Below are 15,657 nucleotides of genomic sequence, written 5' to 3'. Positions count from 1 at the left end.
GCATTAATACTAGTACTTCTCAAAAGGCAATCCAGACTTGCATTGTGTAAAGATTTCTCTGTTCTATTAACCTGAGTTGCACTGTGCCACTAACCTGACTTCAGACCTATAGAATTGGCCAGACCTAGTGGTACAGGGCTGGGAACTGTTACTTGCAATAGCCCTGTTTTGACTGCAAAGGCAAAGGTGTTTTTGAAACGGGTCATGTCAACTGCAGGAATGGCCCACAAAGACTAAGACTTCAGCCAGTTTGCAAGAATAATCTGTAGATTAGCAGTCCGAGACATGCCCTCTACCTTTTTCTCCATTCCTTTTCTTCCCTCTCCACTGCCCTATGCTGTGGCCTGTCTCAGTAATGTAAACCAGCTGCTGTGCTGCTTTCTGGGCTCGTGTGATGCTTGTGTAGTCAGTCTTCTCAAGGCCCCGCTTCAGCACACGTGGATCCCGAACACGGTTTGACCAGACTGGGTAGCTGGTCGTGCGGTTTGGGCAGCTGCTAGCTGCTCTCCTGCTGCTCCAGCAGGCGGCCAGAGTCCCCTGGACATGCACCCTGAAATAATGCCAGAAACAGGTAACCAATGTGGTCTGAAACATCTTAGATCACGTCTCAAAGGAGGAGGAACGCTATCTCAATTAACAAGTGCAGTATTACAGCTACACAGCAAAAACACCCTCACCTTTTTGCCTAAACTTAGTGGGAAAGGTTAACATAGGATTAAGAAGTGGTATAGCAATACCACATTGTACATTGATTTAACCCTGATTTTTATCTCATTATGGCTGATAGCAAGCATAGCATTTTTTTTAGTGGCTGAAGGGTTGGCATTAAGTGGCTGCATATCTGCTTTTCAGAAATCTGCAAAGATGAATTCACTAGGGAATTTAGTGTCACTGGGAACAGATCCTTAACACCCACCCACTCACACCTTTTAATCTTGGCTTTCAACATGCCTGGGAAAGACTGAGTTGTAGGGAAAATAGTGACATATAATGAAGCAGACTTGGGGCAGCAAGAATTTTCTGCTTCACTGAAATGTCTCCTGCTGGATGAGTGAATGCTGATGCACTCATTACTATGAATGAAAAGGGTGTGGGGTGAGCTGCAAAAATTGCAGATAGTTGCAAATAACTTTTGCAAATAGTTGCAACTATCTATCTGCAAATAGTTTTTGTTCTACTTTTTGTCAAGATCATCCATGAACCGCTTCTTCCAGACTAAGCAATCTATTATTCTATTAGTACTAGGCTGAGTGTTCACAACTTGTTTTGGTTTTTTTGTGGTGTTTATTATTTTTTTTTTCTTTTCACCCTAACATTCTGCTTAGAGGTCAGAAACAACAGCTTTTGCATTTACTTGAGTTCCACTTCTTTAACTCTGTGTTGTTGGTGACACTCCAGGTTCTGCAGCTCAGGTCCAGAGTAAGAAGCTTTCAGCATCCACTCAGCATGGGGATTACCAGCAGCATCCTTTGAATTTTGACCCAGGAAGCAGCAATGGAACAGGAGGAAACTCTCAAAGACAGTAAGCAGTGGTGGCATTGGTAATAAGCTAATATGGTTGCAAAATGAGCAACTTCTTTGCTAGCTTCCAAGCTGTGATTTGTATATGTACCCAGGCAGCTTTCCTCTGGACAATAACTCAAGCCCCCTTGAAAATTTATCTCTAAGAGCAAGGTGACCAGTATGTGTGGCTAGCAAACAGGAAAAAAACATGTTCCAAATGTTCCAAAAATTGACTAAGGAAAGGGTGCAGGAGGGAGATATTCAGATAGCAATGGTCCAGGAAAGAAATTTTGGGGGTTGGTTTGTTGGTTTGGTTTTTTTGAGTACCATGCCATGGTTTCTGACTTTTTGTTACTTATGCTTTCAGGTGCCTAGCAGATGGAAGGGCAGATAGGCTATTACCACACCTAAATGAAAAGTCTCTTGCTACTGTCTTCACACAACTGCAGAAACAAAGACTGGTCCAGAAGTAAACCTAAATGTATTTTTAATCAGTTGAGGGCATTTTAGAAAATGCCACTGAACTGGCAACCTTGAAGCAAGAGAAGAACAATTTATCTACAAAGCAAAGAGAGGCAGTAATACTCCAGTGCTGTGCATATGCACTTCAGCATACTTGGATGCAGCATTCAATACCAGCTCCAGTCAGTTAATCTGCTAATCCATTTTAGGTACTGGGTGATGGAGATCCTCGTTCTGAGCAAGAGCAGCGCTGCACGTCCTCCCTTCACAGACAATGCAGCACAGTACAGGAAGGCAAGGATATCAGTCAAAACTAAAAGGCTTCCTTTTATTGTGGTAACCTCAGACTGTGGTGGTGCAAAGCACAGCTAAGTACTTAGAGCAAAAGCATTGGGTCTGGCATTTGGGGTTTTCTTTGTTTAGTTTTGGTTTTTTTAACTGCTTTCCTATTGCAGCTCCTGTGTAAAAATGTGTAAGTTTATCTGCATTTCTCTTGAATGGAAAAAAGCTTGCTTTTATAGCCTAGCCAAAAAAAGACTCAAAGCTGTCTTTCAGTGATGTGTTAAATTGTATTGCAGCTTTTGATGAGTTGGAATACTAACCTATGTGCATTTTAGCATCATCCAATTCCCTGGCTGTTTGTGAATATGAACAATCAAACAGCTTAGTAGTCTTGTTATAAATAACTAAGATCTAGAAATAAATTCAGGCAACCCTTAACAGCATTGCAATGGTTAAACACTGAGTAAAGGAACTCAAACTTCTGTTAGAAATACTGCAGTATTTCAGGATGGAGGATTCCTTCACCATTACTGAAACAAGCTTTATTTCATTCAAGCTTGCTGCTATGCCAAAACAAGTTACAATAATGTTGTGGAATCAGTTATCAAATAACATGAGTTCTTTTTAAGGTATGCCTTGAATGAATGACAAGGTGACTGATAACTATCCAAGGTCAGCTGTCACTAGAGAAGACATCAAATGTAATTCTAGCACATTCTGGGAACCAGATGCCAATTTGGAAGTATAACAATATCAGCATGAAGCACTTATGTGCCACTGCAGCAGTAAAAAGGAAAAGGCTGTCTCTGGCTAATTACAGCTTCTTGATAAAATACTTCAAGAATTACTCACCTTACTCAATACAGCAAAATTCAATGATTTTTTGAATGAATGAATGCTGTACCTATAGAAGACCACCTTCAAAGAACAGCAGTAACACAAGGCTGGTACTATAGGGATAAACAATCTTCCATAGGCTTTCAGTGCTGCATTGTAACAAAAAACTGGATGGATGATTTTCTTCAAGGCACAGTAATTTTAAGCACATCAGGAAGTTCTGGGTGTCTTCTGTTTCCACAAAGCCTTTTCAGAAACACTACTAAAGTTTTTGCAATTTCCCATAATATGAGACAGAGTTATGTCAATACTAGCTAGTGACACATTTGAACATCATTCACTACTCACAAAAGCATCAAGGTCATGATGTGAAACTTCTGAGGTTACTTCACTTGGAGCTGGTTATCATTTTAGTCAGTCTGCAACTATAGCATTGCACACCCTCTGTTCTCTTGTTCAAGGATACTGACAGTTATTTCCTAGCAAATATCCTCCTCTTTCTCATGCAATCAGGAAACAAATAAGGCTCAGAGCAGTATCTTTTTCATGTTGCACCATACGGTATTGACTTAGCATTTGGTATTTAGGAAAGCTAACTTAACTCTTCAAACCTTTCATACTCCTGCTTTCCCTACAGTTTCTTAATTCCTATGGAAAACAGCTCTTACCTCCAGACAGTCAGCAGACAGTTCCCTCTGGGATTGCTCACATTAAAGAAAGTTTACAAGTAAAATTTCATTCAACAGATTTTTTATTTATCAATTTGGTTTTGCGATTACAACTGTTTCAGTTTTCTTCCACTGAAGACAAAATACAAACTTTTACAGCAACACTTGCAGAGAACATTCATAAGATAACAGCTTGATATTTGCACAAGTTGGCTTCAAGAAAAAGCCAGATAACTTGAAAAGTCACTACAGTTCAGTGCCTAAAACTGATTTAGGAGCAAATACAACTACAGATCTATGAGCTACCTTCCACTTCAAAACACAAGGCTGAGAAAAACTGCAAGTTGTTACTTCAGGTTTTCTGCTAGTACACAGCACACATCAGCCAATACCGCCATTTCACAAGGAAGTAATTACTTTCGATAGTGAGGCAGCCAAGCACATGGTGAAGATGTATAACCCAGCCTCCCCTCCCCCCAAACAACTGAAAGGGAAACAATCCAAGCCACAACTCTGTAAATTGTGGATTACACCTTGTTGGCAAGCCTAATGAGCAAGCAGTTCGTAGTGCAGGCCTTCCAGAACATGACTAAATTGATACAGTACAAGCTTGAGTTTTTCAGATTGGCAGCTGTATGTGTCAGAGATCCTGGGTTTCCTAAGGTCTCAGAAAGTAGCAAATGCTGGCACCAAGAAAAATTTAGTAACTAAGGCAAGGTATCCCTTCCACCTTTTTAAACAAAATTTGAGGCAAAAGATTAAGCAACTTTAAGGCACTTCAAAAATTATTTTTAGTTTGCTTTACCAGCATAGTTTATCAGCAACCTAAATCGGGACCAGCATAGCTCATGAATAAGCGTTTTAGCAACATTTTACAGAGCAACAAGTTTTTTTTGTGGCTATGTCTGCCATGCTATGACATGTTCTGTGGCACTTTTCTGCAAGTTTCCCAAAAGACAGCCCTTTGAGGCCAAAAAAATTATATACTAGGCATACAGTTTGCTTTGCTGAGCTGAAGGAGAACTTTGTCACACTTTAGAAGGGTGTTTTGCTCATTTCAAAGCACAGAATACAAGCTCATGGATATCTTTTTAAACAAATAAAGGTAATAAAATAGCTCTGAGATAGATAGGGAAAGGACAGATTAAGTGATTTCACAATAAGGCCAAGGATATACCATCTAACCCACACACATACCGTTGCTGGAAACTGGCTGCTCACTCTGCTGTTTCAATAAACCTGAGCTGATTGTCTTAGTTTTGTTTAGAAAACCAAATCCTAACGAACTCAAAGATACAGTACTGGTAACTAACTTCTATATTTTGTAGCAATTTGAGTTTTCTATGCAGCACAACAGAAACAATGCCATTCAAACTAGAAGAAACCTGTGCACAAAGTTTCTAACTAACTGAAGTGCACTTAATTTGCTTCATATTTAAGTTCCACTGCCATGACTATTATCTGCATTAATGCTGTCATTTTGTATTGGGTGCCAAATTCCAGTCAAGTCAGAGCTAGTAGGACAGTACTACAGATTATCCTGAAATTGATGATCAAGGGATATCACCAAAAGCTACATATTATGTGCTACAACCACTTGATTTATCTTTACTTCCACTTTTCCTGTGGGTTTACTTTCACAGGTGCTCAAGTCAATCTACACTGGAGATGACATACCTTTGATACTCATATCACATGGCTGACCCAGCCAAAGAAAAAAAAAAAGATACTATTTAGCCAAATAGATTTCCTTAACCAGTTCACTGCAGGGTGACATAAACCTGATGCCAGGAAGAGGGGAGGAGAAAAACTACAGCAATCCTGACTAGGATCAAATTGGCAGATCCTCTGAACTACCCTTAACTGCTCCTTCAGCAAGCAGACATACAGGAGGGTAAAAAAGAAAACCACCACCCAACCACTAAATTAATTGCAACAAGTTTAAGAACCATTTGAATAAGAAAAACCTCAGGATTTCCCAAACACCAGTATTTCAAGTATAAATGTACATTTTTGCCTTTTTATACAGGGAGTGAACTGAATTTTAATCACTAGTTTTATGGTTGGTCTTTGTAGGCCAGAACAAAAGGCAACTTGAAAGCTTCTGTCTGTAGCTGAACATTACTGTACCATGCTCCTCCACCCTCAAACAAGGTCAATAAGGGACAGTTATTTAGTGCGAAAAGTTTTTAAACTGGAATGCTCAAGTTACATGTATTCCATTCTCCTATATAAAGCTAGTACTTAAAGAGTTTTATTATCTTTGAGATAGGTGGGATGCTTTTGCAGCCTACTGCTTTCTAGTCTTTTAAGGCACTAATCTTCATTTCTCCTTTAGAAGGACTACCCCTACATTCCCTCTCCACCCTCAACATTAATTGGAAAGGGCATAGGATTTCTGTTTGGAATGCAGTATTTTATCAGGCAACCTTTATCCTTGTGTAAAAAAATTTATGGGTTATGTTATTCTGTTAAGACATTATCTACTTCTACAATTTTGTTCATCTTTCTAGCAGCACACTGTAAGAGCCATAAGCTAGTATAAATGGTATTTCACTCCCTGAAGTCAGTCACCAATAATTCACATCTTGATAAAACTGAAGGGATACTGTATCAAATGTTGATTAAATTAGCCTTCACAATAAGTCATCATGAGATTGTCTATTCAAGACAGTGTTGCCACTGAGTAAGAATCTCTGAACCTCTACATTTGGCATATCAAAAAAAAGTCCCACAGCAGCAGCCACTAAAGGAAAATAAGACAGCCATTAGAACCCATGCAGCATATTGCAAGTAATCCTGTTGAAAAGATTCATATCATCTCTTGCCAAGTATAATGTTGCAAAAATATTCTTTTAAAGTCTTCTTCTAGAGATTTAAAGGATATTATGAACTGCTGTCTTCCATGAGCAACAGAAAATATTTTGGTTCAGTGAACTACAGGTGTTGGGCTGCTAGTCCATTATGAAGTGGCAGGTCCTAAAGTGTGTGATAGTTTCGGTCTTTCGACTTGCAGAACTTGTACAGAAAGAAAATAACCGCCTGCAGACCAAGAACAAGGACAATTCCACCTATGAAACTCGCAGCATCAAATGTAGATTTGCGTGGATAAGGTGCAGGAGTCACAGTAGCATTTGTACCTGTTAAACACCACATTAGAGTTTGTGAGTGCACAAAGCTCACGAAAGTTTTACAGATTTTAGTATTGGCTTCCTTGTATTAAGATTACTCAAAACATCCAATAAGGAAACAAAAAATAATAAAAAAGACATATCAGCAGCTGCATTTAGATTAGTGATACTGAAATCCTGATTAAATAGTGTTTGTACAAGGCTAGAGCTATTTATAGGCAAACTGCTCTGAACCTCAATACTGAGCAAGTTGCAGCTGGACTTTATTTGTACTTCAAAAAGCCAAAGCTTTCCTCCTTTACATAGAAGTGTATTATTGATATGCTCACATTCAAAATACATTTTCCAATCTCTGCTGCTTGCTCCAGTTTTTGCTTAAATTAAAATTAAATTCTTATCTTCCATCTACTGTACTCTACCCCAAGAGTTATGCTTAAAGAAATCAGCTGAAGCCACAACACACATATCTGGAAGTAACAGCCATCTGCTGAAGGCTAGTTTTAAAGAGCTTTACTTCATGAAAGCTTTTAATGAAATAGCATATTCAGGACTAGTGCTGGAATAAAATACTTCAGCTTATTCCCATCACTGTAGCTCGATTTATTTATTTTTTAATAGGTATCCCATTATTACGCTACAAGTGAAAAACAAAATACCTTCTCCCAAAGATAAGCGAGTTAACAAGTGACTTCCAGCCACACTATTAAAAGCTGCCAGCTGATTTCATTTGACCAACACATTTCTGACTTGTAATATCTCACCAACTAGCTGTTTCTCAGGGTATTATCTTGCTACATACATACATCACCTTAACAAAATTAGACATGCCATGAAGTTAGAAGTGACAACAGCAGATATACCGACACTACTTTAATGTTGTCACTTATCTTTCAAGATAACACTTACAAAACAACACTAATTTCTAAGTATTTTATCCTTTATTTACGCTAGTAGTAGCAGTTACCTGGAATACTGGTTGTTGTGGTAGCTGAAGTAATGGCAGTTGTAGGTAGAGGAGCATGTGTAGTTACATTGGTGATGTTAGCTGTTTGAGAGAAGACAGTATGTGCATACCATAAACTTCAAGAGCAAAGTTCACAAGCACTGAAGTTCTTATGTAAATGATTTGTCTTGTTTTGCTTAAACAAGGACAAGCTTTGACCTCAGGCTGCACCCCACACAATTTATATGTTCAGCTGCGTGGCATTAAGCCAAGTTTCTGCAATAGGGATTTTTTTCAAACTTGCGTACCATTGTTAACCAAATATTTCAAGGTTCTCCACAGATCAGACAGTCATTCTTCCTTCACACAAAACCACTTTTCTTTCAAGCACCAATATAAATGCTAGTATTTGAACAAGAATCAAGACAACTGAGAATTTGCACCAAGGCAAAGGACTTTTTCATTCAACAGCCATTAGAATCAGTATTTACTGTACTAAAAAAAGTACTTAATGTAGTACCTCTGGACAGGAGATAAACACAGGAAGTTTTGCTATACTCTTTCTCCCCTTGTGCCCAAAACACTAACTGTGAATGACATCATTGGAATAAGCAAACACTCACCTGTAGCTAGACTGTCTCCTGAAAGCCCTTCCATCAAGTCAGAACACTAAGTCTCTGACCACCCCCACATTAGCATTACTAAAAATTAATCAGTATTCCACTATGTGCCTGGGACAAGTGCCAACATTTGTAGGTTTACTCAAAGCTAAACATCACCCTACTGTACATTAGGCTGCCCTAAGCCTAATCAAGTACCAACTTGTTACCTCCCAGCTCCCTTAAGCAGCAGATGCTTTTAAAGATTTTTTTTTTTTTTTTTGAGAACTTCACTGTTAAGAAGGCAGCACACATAAGAACAGAAATTTTGGAATTGGGCAACAAAAAAACCACCCCAAACTCCTAAGAACTCATGATTAGTGGAAATGACTACTCTAATTCAAACAAGTACCACTGAGCCAATTCTTAATTATATTGGAAAGAAGCATTTTCTGTTAGACTTTTATAAAATCCACTTCTTCCAAACCTCCAGACCATTTCTGTATTTCATACATCAGATGTTTAGTAGTCATGCTGCTACATTGATCTACAGAAAAAGCCCTTGTCCTTTATTTTATTCACCAGTTCCTAGTTTACTGCCATTCTATGTTCAGGGGTACTATATTACCTATAGTAGTATGAGCTGTGGTAGCAGAACTGGCTGTGGTAGTATTGGAAGACTGTGTGGTAGTATTGGAAGATGCTGTGGTAGTCTTGGAAGACGGTATAGTAGTATTAGAAGGTGGTGTGGTAGTATTGGAAGACTGTGTCGTAGCACCGGAAAGAGGAACAACTGTAGGAGCTATGAAAGAATAAAGAGTTACGTTAAAGAGATTAATGACAGTATTTAACTTAAAAAAAAACCCAAAAAACTCACAAAACAAAACAGAACAGCAGCAGGCTGAATTTTAGGGAATTCATATAACACCAAGTTCTATCGTAGTTTTGGTTTGAAATTACAAAGCAGTTGAATGTTCAATCCACCACACTAAAAGCAGAAGTTGCATGAGCGAATACATGAAAAACCTTGTCACAGGCAGCCCAATCAAGTCAGTGTTCAACTAGTAACTCAAGATTCCTCAAAGCAAACAGAACGGAGAAGAGTCCTATTGTACAAGCATAAACCGTGCATGCTTTACACAACAGGAAACTAGGTATTCCATTCTGCTTCCCAACCGCACTGCAACTTAAATTGAACTTGACCTATCAAGTTCAACTAGAAATCAGTGGTTAGACAGTTGAAGCAGTATGAGGGGAAAACCAAAACATCCTCAAGAATCTGAAAGTTTAGCTAAAGCTTTCTGTTCTGAGAGCTGTTGCTGGTTGTAGGTGCTCTCAGCTTCAGCATGTGCTGTAAAAAAAAAAACCAACCACTGTGAAGCCTTCTGCAACTTACTGTATTAACCAAGTTAATCGCACAGACAGCTTATCTAAACTGTTGCTTAATCATACACTGATACATCAGCAGGCTTCCTGCTGAAATACCATTATATCCAGAAGCCTTTAATACTAAGGGTCATTTAAATGTGGTTGTTTACATCTTGAAACAATTCAGCATGGTGGGAAACCAGAGACGACTGTTGCTACAGAGAGGGGTTGGATATATCAGAATCTACATACTCTCAGGTCCTACTTGCATCAAGTCAGTTTAGGTCCACCTTTAACAATTTTTCCACGTCAATCCCTGAATGTAGTGCTGAGCCATGACACTGTAAGAGCGGATAAGGTATATGGGTTCTTCCACACCAACAAAGATCCTCTACTACAGGTGACAATTAAGTTTCCTTGACTATGCAGAAGCTAAAACACAACAACCTGATAATGTCACTACAAGTGCAACAAGAACAGATTGTAAAAATTCTACTCTTAAATATAGAACAAGGCATTGTCACAGCATGCTTTCTTCAGAAAGCACTGAAAAATGGTACCATTAATACTCCTGATTAAGAGGTGATTGTTACAATTTTAGAACCAACACATAAGTCCAAGTCAAGCAGAATTATTTTGGACTGGCTGCCACCACCTCGAGATAGCCCATAACAGCATGGAAACTTCATCTCTGTTGGTGTGAGCCAGCCTCTACAGCAGCACTGTTGAACTCATCTAGACAAGAGTATTAAGAATTTTTATTTGCTGTTCTAGATCTTAAAACCAGAAAATCCTCTTTTAAAGTCCACTTCTTCTCAGCTTTCAGAAAAGCTAAAATTGGGGGGCTTTCACAGAAGTGAAATTCAAGATTTAATCTAAATTATTCATATCCTGCAAATCTGCTTTGCACAGTAGGCACAAATTACTAAGACTGAAGCAGATACACAGCTGAGCATGCTCCCAGCATGAAGGATTTACCTTAAGCAGTTCTATAACCCAGATCCTGCACTTCAGGACTGCATGAAGAGCCGGGCTAGTTAACAATTAAAACTGGAAGGTTCATAAGGTTTTCCTGTTTACTGCATCTCACATGAAGCAATGGACTTAGGTGAATCTTGGATATGCTATATCTAATAGGAAATGTCACCCATTTTAATCTAAGAAACCAAGGCAGTAGCCAGAGACATGTGTCTAGTAAAACGTCAGGCTTCTTGAAACAGGAACAGTAAGCAGTTAACTGAATGCACAACAAAATTGTGTATTTTAGTATCGCATATCATATGTTTAAGCTGGAAGCAAAGGGCTTATTTACATACTTGCACATACTTATGTAAATTGTAGAAGCAGGTCAGCAGATGAAGGAGTTATAAACACAACTGCTTCACATTAAACGATGTGAAAGCTGAGTATCTAAATACTTACAAGAACACTGTTCTTCAACTGTACAGTTGCTATACTTCGAATCTGCTTCTGTTTCATTTACACACATGTATTCTGTCGGAAAAGAAGAGGCAAGAATATTTACAGCAGCAGAACTTTAAAGTGTTTGAGACGTTGTCCCTAAATACTAATAAACTGTTCAAAGGACAAGCTAAACACCATCTTCTGGCCAGGGTAACATTAAAGCCACTTCAATATGCAGGACTTCAGTATTATATTGAAAATTAGAAAAGTTTTAGTATTTTCTTTCACTACAGTTACTCTACCACTCATCAATACTTAGGCAGTACTTATACATGGCTATGCACCATTTTGCAGTAACAGTATAGCTTGCTATTTTTTCTTCACAGCCTATAAAATTAGACAGCGTTTCTACTATTTGTGGCATTTTTCAAGTTAAATATTTTGCATCTCTATGGTAGCATCATAAAAAAACTGTCTTAAAAAATTCTACATGCAAGCAAAACTTAGTTCCAGCTTTTCAAACAGGTCCTCGACCTTGAAATTGTTGAAGACATCATTTTCTTATTCTCTGCCTGCACACCCTTCTCCCTTGACTCAGATTTCAACCTCTCCCTCAAAGAAGTTACATAGATCTCTTGGGTTTGCAGCACGAGCCTGTCGGTCAGACAACAGACAACGCATGCAGAATTCAGAAAAGAGAGCTTCTTGAAGGACACTCTTGTACTAGACAAGTTACATCCAAAATTCTTTTCATTAGCTTTTCATTAGGTTCCCTGACTGAAGCACCGGGATGTGCCTGTATGTCAGAATCCACTCATGACTCCTTTACAGCAAACACAAGCGACTAGTTTGTTCTAAAAACATTCTGAACCATTTGGAAAACATTAGCTTATCAACAGCAGAGATTTAAATCAGAAGCCTTAAAAATCTGGGATTATCTTGAACATGTTCAGCTGTCTCCACATAAGAACTTGAAAAGCTTAACAACAGATATGAGTTAATACTTCATTAGGTTATCAAACAGAACAATATATTTGTGTAATGAACATTAACATAGATGAAGTAGGTCTAGCTGAGTTTAAGGTTCTGCATGGCATAGTAAGGATCTGCACTGTGTAGTCTTCCTTACTTTCACATTTGATCCACTTGCAGCCTGCTACATTTGTGTCATTACCAATACACGAACTGCAGTTAGAAAGGTTTTCACAGATGCCTAAAAAAAAACACAGAAATGCATTGATTAGGACAAAATTACCACTGTCAAAAGAGCAACTTCACCCACAGAAACAACTCTTAGATCCATGACTTCCCATATGTACATCTCCTAGGTTAAGGCACAATCCTTCCCACTGAACTAACTACAACTGAACACTGCAACTTAGTAATGCATTTGACAAGACACAAATACATTTCCCTCCAGACACTACCCATACTCCGAAACCAGACCCCACACGTACATCAAGATTTTGCCTCATGCAACCTCTCACTAAACAGATAAGAGGATACGCTACTGTAGTGAAGTTATGAAAGTTCACCAAAATAATTTTGCAGAAGTTCACCGAAGCCTCAGATGGTAAGAGCCTTGATCCTTTTGATTACATTTTTCCTTTAGGTAGTACAGGCAGCTATAAATAACCCTACAGTAGAAAGCAACCAGAGTATGGTAAATAAAAGACAAGAACCTAGAGGACTTCATATACAAATGCATATAAAGGAGAGCAGAAAGTAAGTCAATCTATTCATATTTTGATCACAGCAGAAGCCAGTAACCTAACCAGTCCAGCTGCTTTTTTATGTCAATCTCAGACAGACATTGTTGCCTTAAAACCACAATGACAATACATCCACTATCTGGATCAAGTAAGATCTCCTAATCTACAATTTTACTGCATTAGTTTTAATTAAGACTTACTCATACAGCCATCATGCTCAGAAAACCCACATACCACCCACAACTCCTTACGGTGCATACTCTCCAGCACATTTCACATCATATCCACCTACTCCAGGCACCTTTGGGTGACCTTTTACTTTGCTCTGCTCCCTAGTGAGGGTATCACTGCTATTCACAGATCTTTGGCAACCAGCATGGTAATTTATACCTCAGGATAACAACTACAAATACATGAACTAACTTCAGTATTCTCATAATTTGAATTAAGGCCGAACCCACCTGGCCTTTCTCTCGGTTATGGTAGGATCAGGCTAGAAATACTGGCACTATTTCTTCATTTTCAAGAAACGTAAAAAGATATGAAAACACCTTTGTCGGTTTGCATCAATGAGGTATGCAACAGACTTGCCCTGTTCGCTTCAGAAATAAGGCACTTAAACCACTGCAAGAGATATATGACAGTTTCTGGATAAGATTTCAGAAAAAAAAAAAAGTAATTTATTATTCTCGGTATACATCTGAAGAACAATCACAGCACGCAGAACATTCACTTCTGACAAATGAACAACGTTCACTTTTATAAATTCCTCACTGGTACATAGAAAATTCAGAACAGTACATCTGTGGAGACAGGAGGACAGTTAGTGCACCCAGCTAATACCAGGTGCACTAGGACTTTCAAACCTTCAAAACAGCTTTCCCAAACTAGCATGGGGGAAGAACAGATTTACAAGAGTAAAGGATCAGGAAAGTTTTTATCACAGCAAAAGGTTTCAAGAATGAGCTGTTAACTTCAGAATCAGCAGCGGGGTGTCAGATGTTCTCCCAATGCTACCCCTGCTGTGAAGGGCTCACTTAGGATCTTTATATGGGATAACAGCAAGCTCCCCAGCTCTCCCTGTCAGCAGATGCCTGCTCTTCACTGAAAAAATGCCTCTGGTACCATGAACTCAGCTCTTAAGCACAGGCAAGCTCATGTTTGCTCCCAAGATAAAAACCCGTCTGTTGTACTGGCTCTTACATAGGGTAAATCCGGATACTCCCCTTACACTTGAGGGGGAGACCTAGAAACACTAAGAGAGGCATGTCCTGCTGGACCAACACTGCCCTCTCCCGCTGCACCGGAGAGGTTGTTAATCTCTGGCTCTTGGCAGTCCTCAAGTAGTTCGCGGTTCCGATAGGGTGCCCGATATTGGCCTACATCACGTCCTCGGTGGTAGGGCTGAAGAGGAAATCTAGAAGGGCTGAAGCAGAGGTTACTGGACAGCTTCACACTTAAGTGCACCCAGCGCCATTACGCAATGCGGCCAGAGAACATTAAGCTACTTCCAAACCAACTTCTCTCCTTAGCTTTTTTGGAGCATGTGGCACATTTTGTGGTTCTTGGCCACGTAAACACTTTAGCAAACAGCTCAGAGCCAGAAAGATTAGACGAGCCCACAGGACAAATAACGAGGCTATCATCAGGATAGCAAACAACCGGCAGCAGTGACAGAACACTGCTGGCGCACCTAACCTGGACGAAGTTCGCAAGAAACGAACGCGCCGCGGACGTTTTACCGGACACAAAGCCCCCCGCTGCTAGTCATTTGCTGCATACGGGGGGGTCGGATACCGGAGGCGGTGTGAAACCGCGCTAACGTATTTCACACCGAACGCTCCGCAGCGAGGGGAAAACCGAAAGCGAGTAAGAAAGGAGCCAGAGAGAAGCGGGCGAGGAGCTCGGCGGGCTGCGGCCGAGGCGCTGAGGGCGATCGGCGGCGGCGCTGCCGCCTCGCGGAAGCGGCCGAGCTGTGAGGGAACGCAGGGCGGATCCCCCGGTACCGCCGGGCTCGGCTCTGCTCCCCTCCCCGGCCCCGGCAGAACGGAGGGTCGGTCGGTCGGAGGGTCGGTCGGCCGCCCGGACCGAGCTCGTTGCGCGGAGCCCACCCCGCTTCCCCCCTCCCCTCATAACGCCGGACAACGGGCGGGGCGCGAGCGCGGGAGGGGGAGGGGCTGCCCCGTCAGCAACTGAGGGGAGTTGGGGGTGGGGGGGGTGGGGGGGTGTTTGTCGCGAGGCACTCACCAACGGTCGCGGCGCCGTCACCGGCCGCGCGCGCCCAGCGGCCCTGCGCGGCCCCCGCGGCCAGCCCGCAGAGGCAGGCCAAGCAGAGAGCGGTGAGGGGGAGCGCGGCTGTCCGGCCCATGGCGGCGGTGAGGCGAGGAGTGAGCGGATCCCGCTCGTCGGCGCGGCGCTTCCCTTCGCTCCGCTCCGCCTGACTCCGCCAACCCTCTTGGGCGCCGTCGCCCCGCCCCCGGCGTCAACGTGAGCGGCGGCGCCGCCTCGCTGGCCCCGCCCCCCCCCCCCCCGGCCGGCTCATGGAACGGTCCCCACCGCGGCGCGGCCTTGCTTCCCCACGTGACCCCGCCGCCCCGAGGGAAGCGTTTCCCGCGCGTCACCCGCTGCCCGACCGCCTCCCCACCCCCGCGGAGGCCCCGCCCCCCCGCTGCGTCCGCAGAGCGGCGGCCGCTCATTGGCTGCGGGCGAGGCAGAGGGCGGGGATGGGGCGCGGCGGGCCTCCCCCCC

The 15,657-nt window shown here is 41.6% G+C and overlaps 1 protein-coding gene across 1 annotated transcript; it reads right to left on the bottom strand.

Moving 5' to 3' along the window:
- Positions 1-3,817: 3,817 nt before the first annotated feature.
- CD164 (CD164 molecule) lies at positions 3,818-15,374 on the bottom strand. Its single transcript, XM_075046826.1, has 6 exons — positions 15,157-15,374; positions 12,327-12,410; positions 11,216-11,287; positions 9,054-9,227; positions 7,848-7,928; positions 3,818-6,892 (listed from the first exon to the last, which is right to left on the bottom strand). The coding sequence occupies exons 1-6, from the start codon at positions 15,275-15,277 to the stop codon at positions 6,732-6,734; spliced, it is 693 nt and encodes a 230-aa protein (XP_074902927.1). The 5' UTR covers positions 15,278-15,374; the 3' UTR covers positions 3,818-6,731.
- Positions 15,375-15,657: the final 283 nt, after the last annotated feature.

The sequence above is a fragment of the Buteo buteo genome, chromosome 15, assembly GCF_964188355.1.
Source record: "Buteo buteo chromosome 15, bButBut1.hap1.1, whole genome shotgun sequence".
Lineage (NCBI taxonomy): Eukaryota > Metazoa > Chordata > Aves > Accipitriformes > Accipitridae > Buteo > Buteo buteo.
Note: the sequence above shows the minus strand (reverse complement) of the source record. Positions and strands in the feature narration are given on the sequence as shown.

Excerpts from the sequence above, each read along its gene's own strand:
- CD164 (XM_075046826.1), bottom strand. The coding sequence starts at position 15,277 with ATGGGCCGGACAGCCGCGCTCCCCCTCACCGCTCTCTGCTTGGCCTGC. Across the intron at positions 9,228-11,215 it reads AGTTGAAGAACAGTGTTCTT|CTCCTACAGTTGTTCCTCTT; the intron begins GTAAGTATTTAG and ends ATTCTTTCATAG. Across the intron at positions 7,929-9,053 it reads CACAGCTCATACTACTATAG|CTAACATCACCAATGTAACT; the intron begins GTAATATAGTAC and ends TCTCTCAAACAG.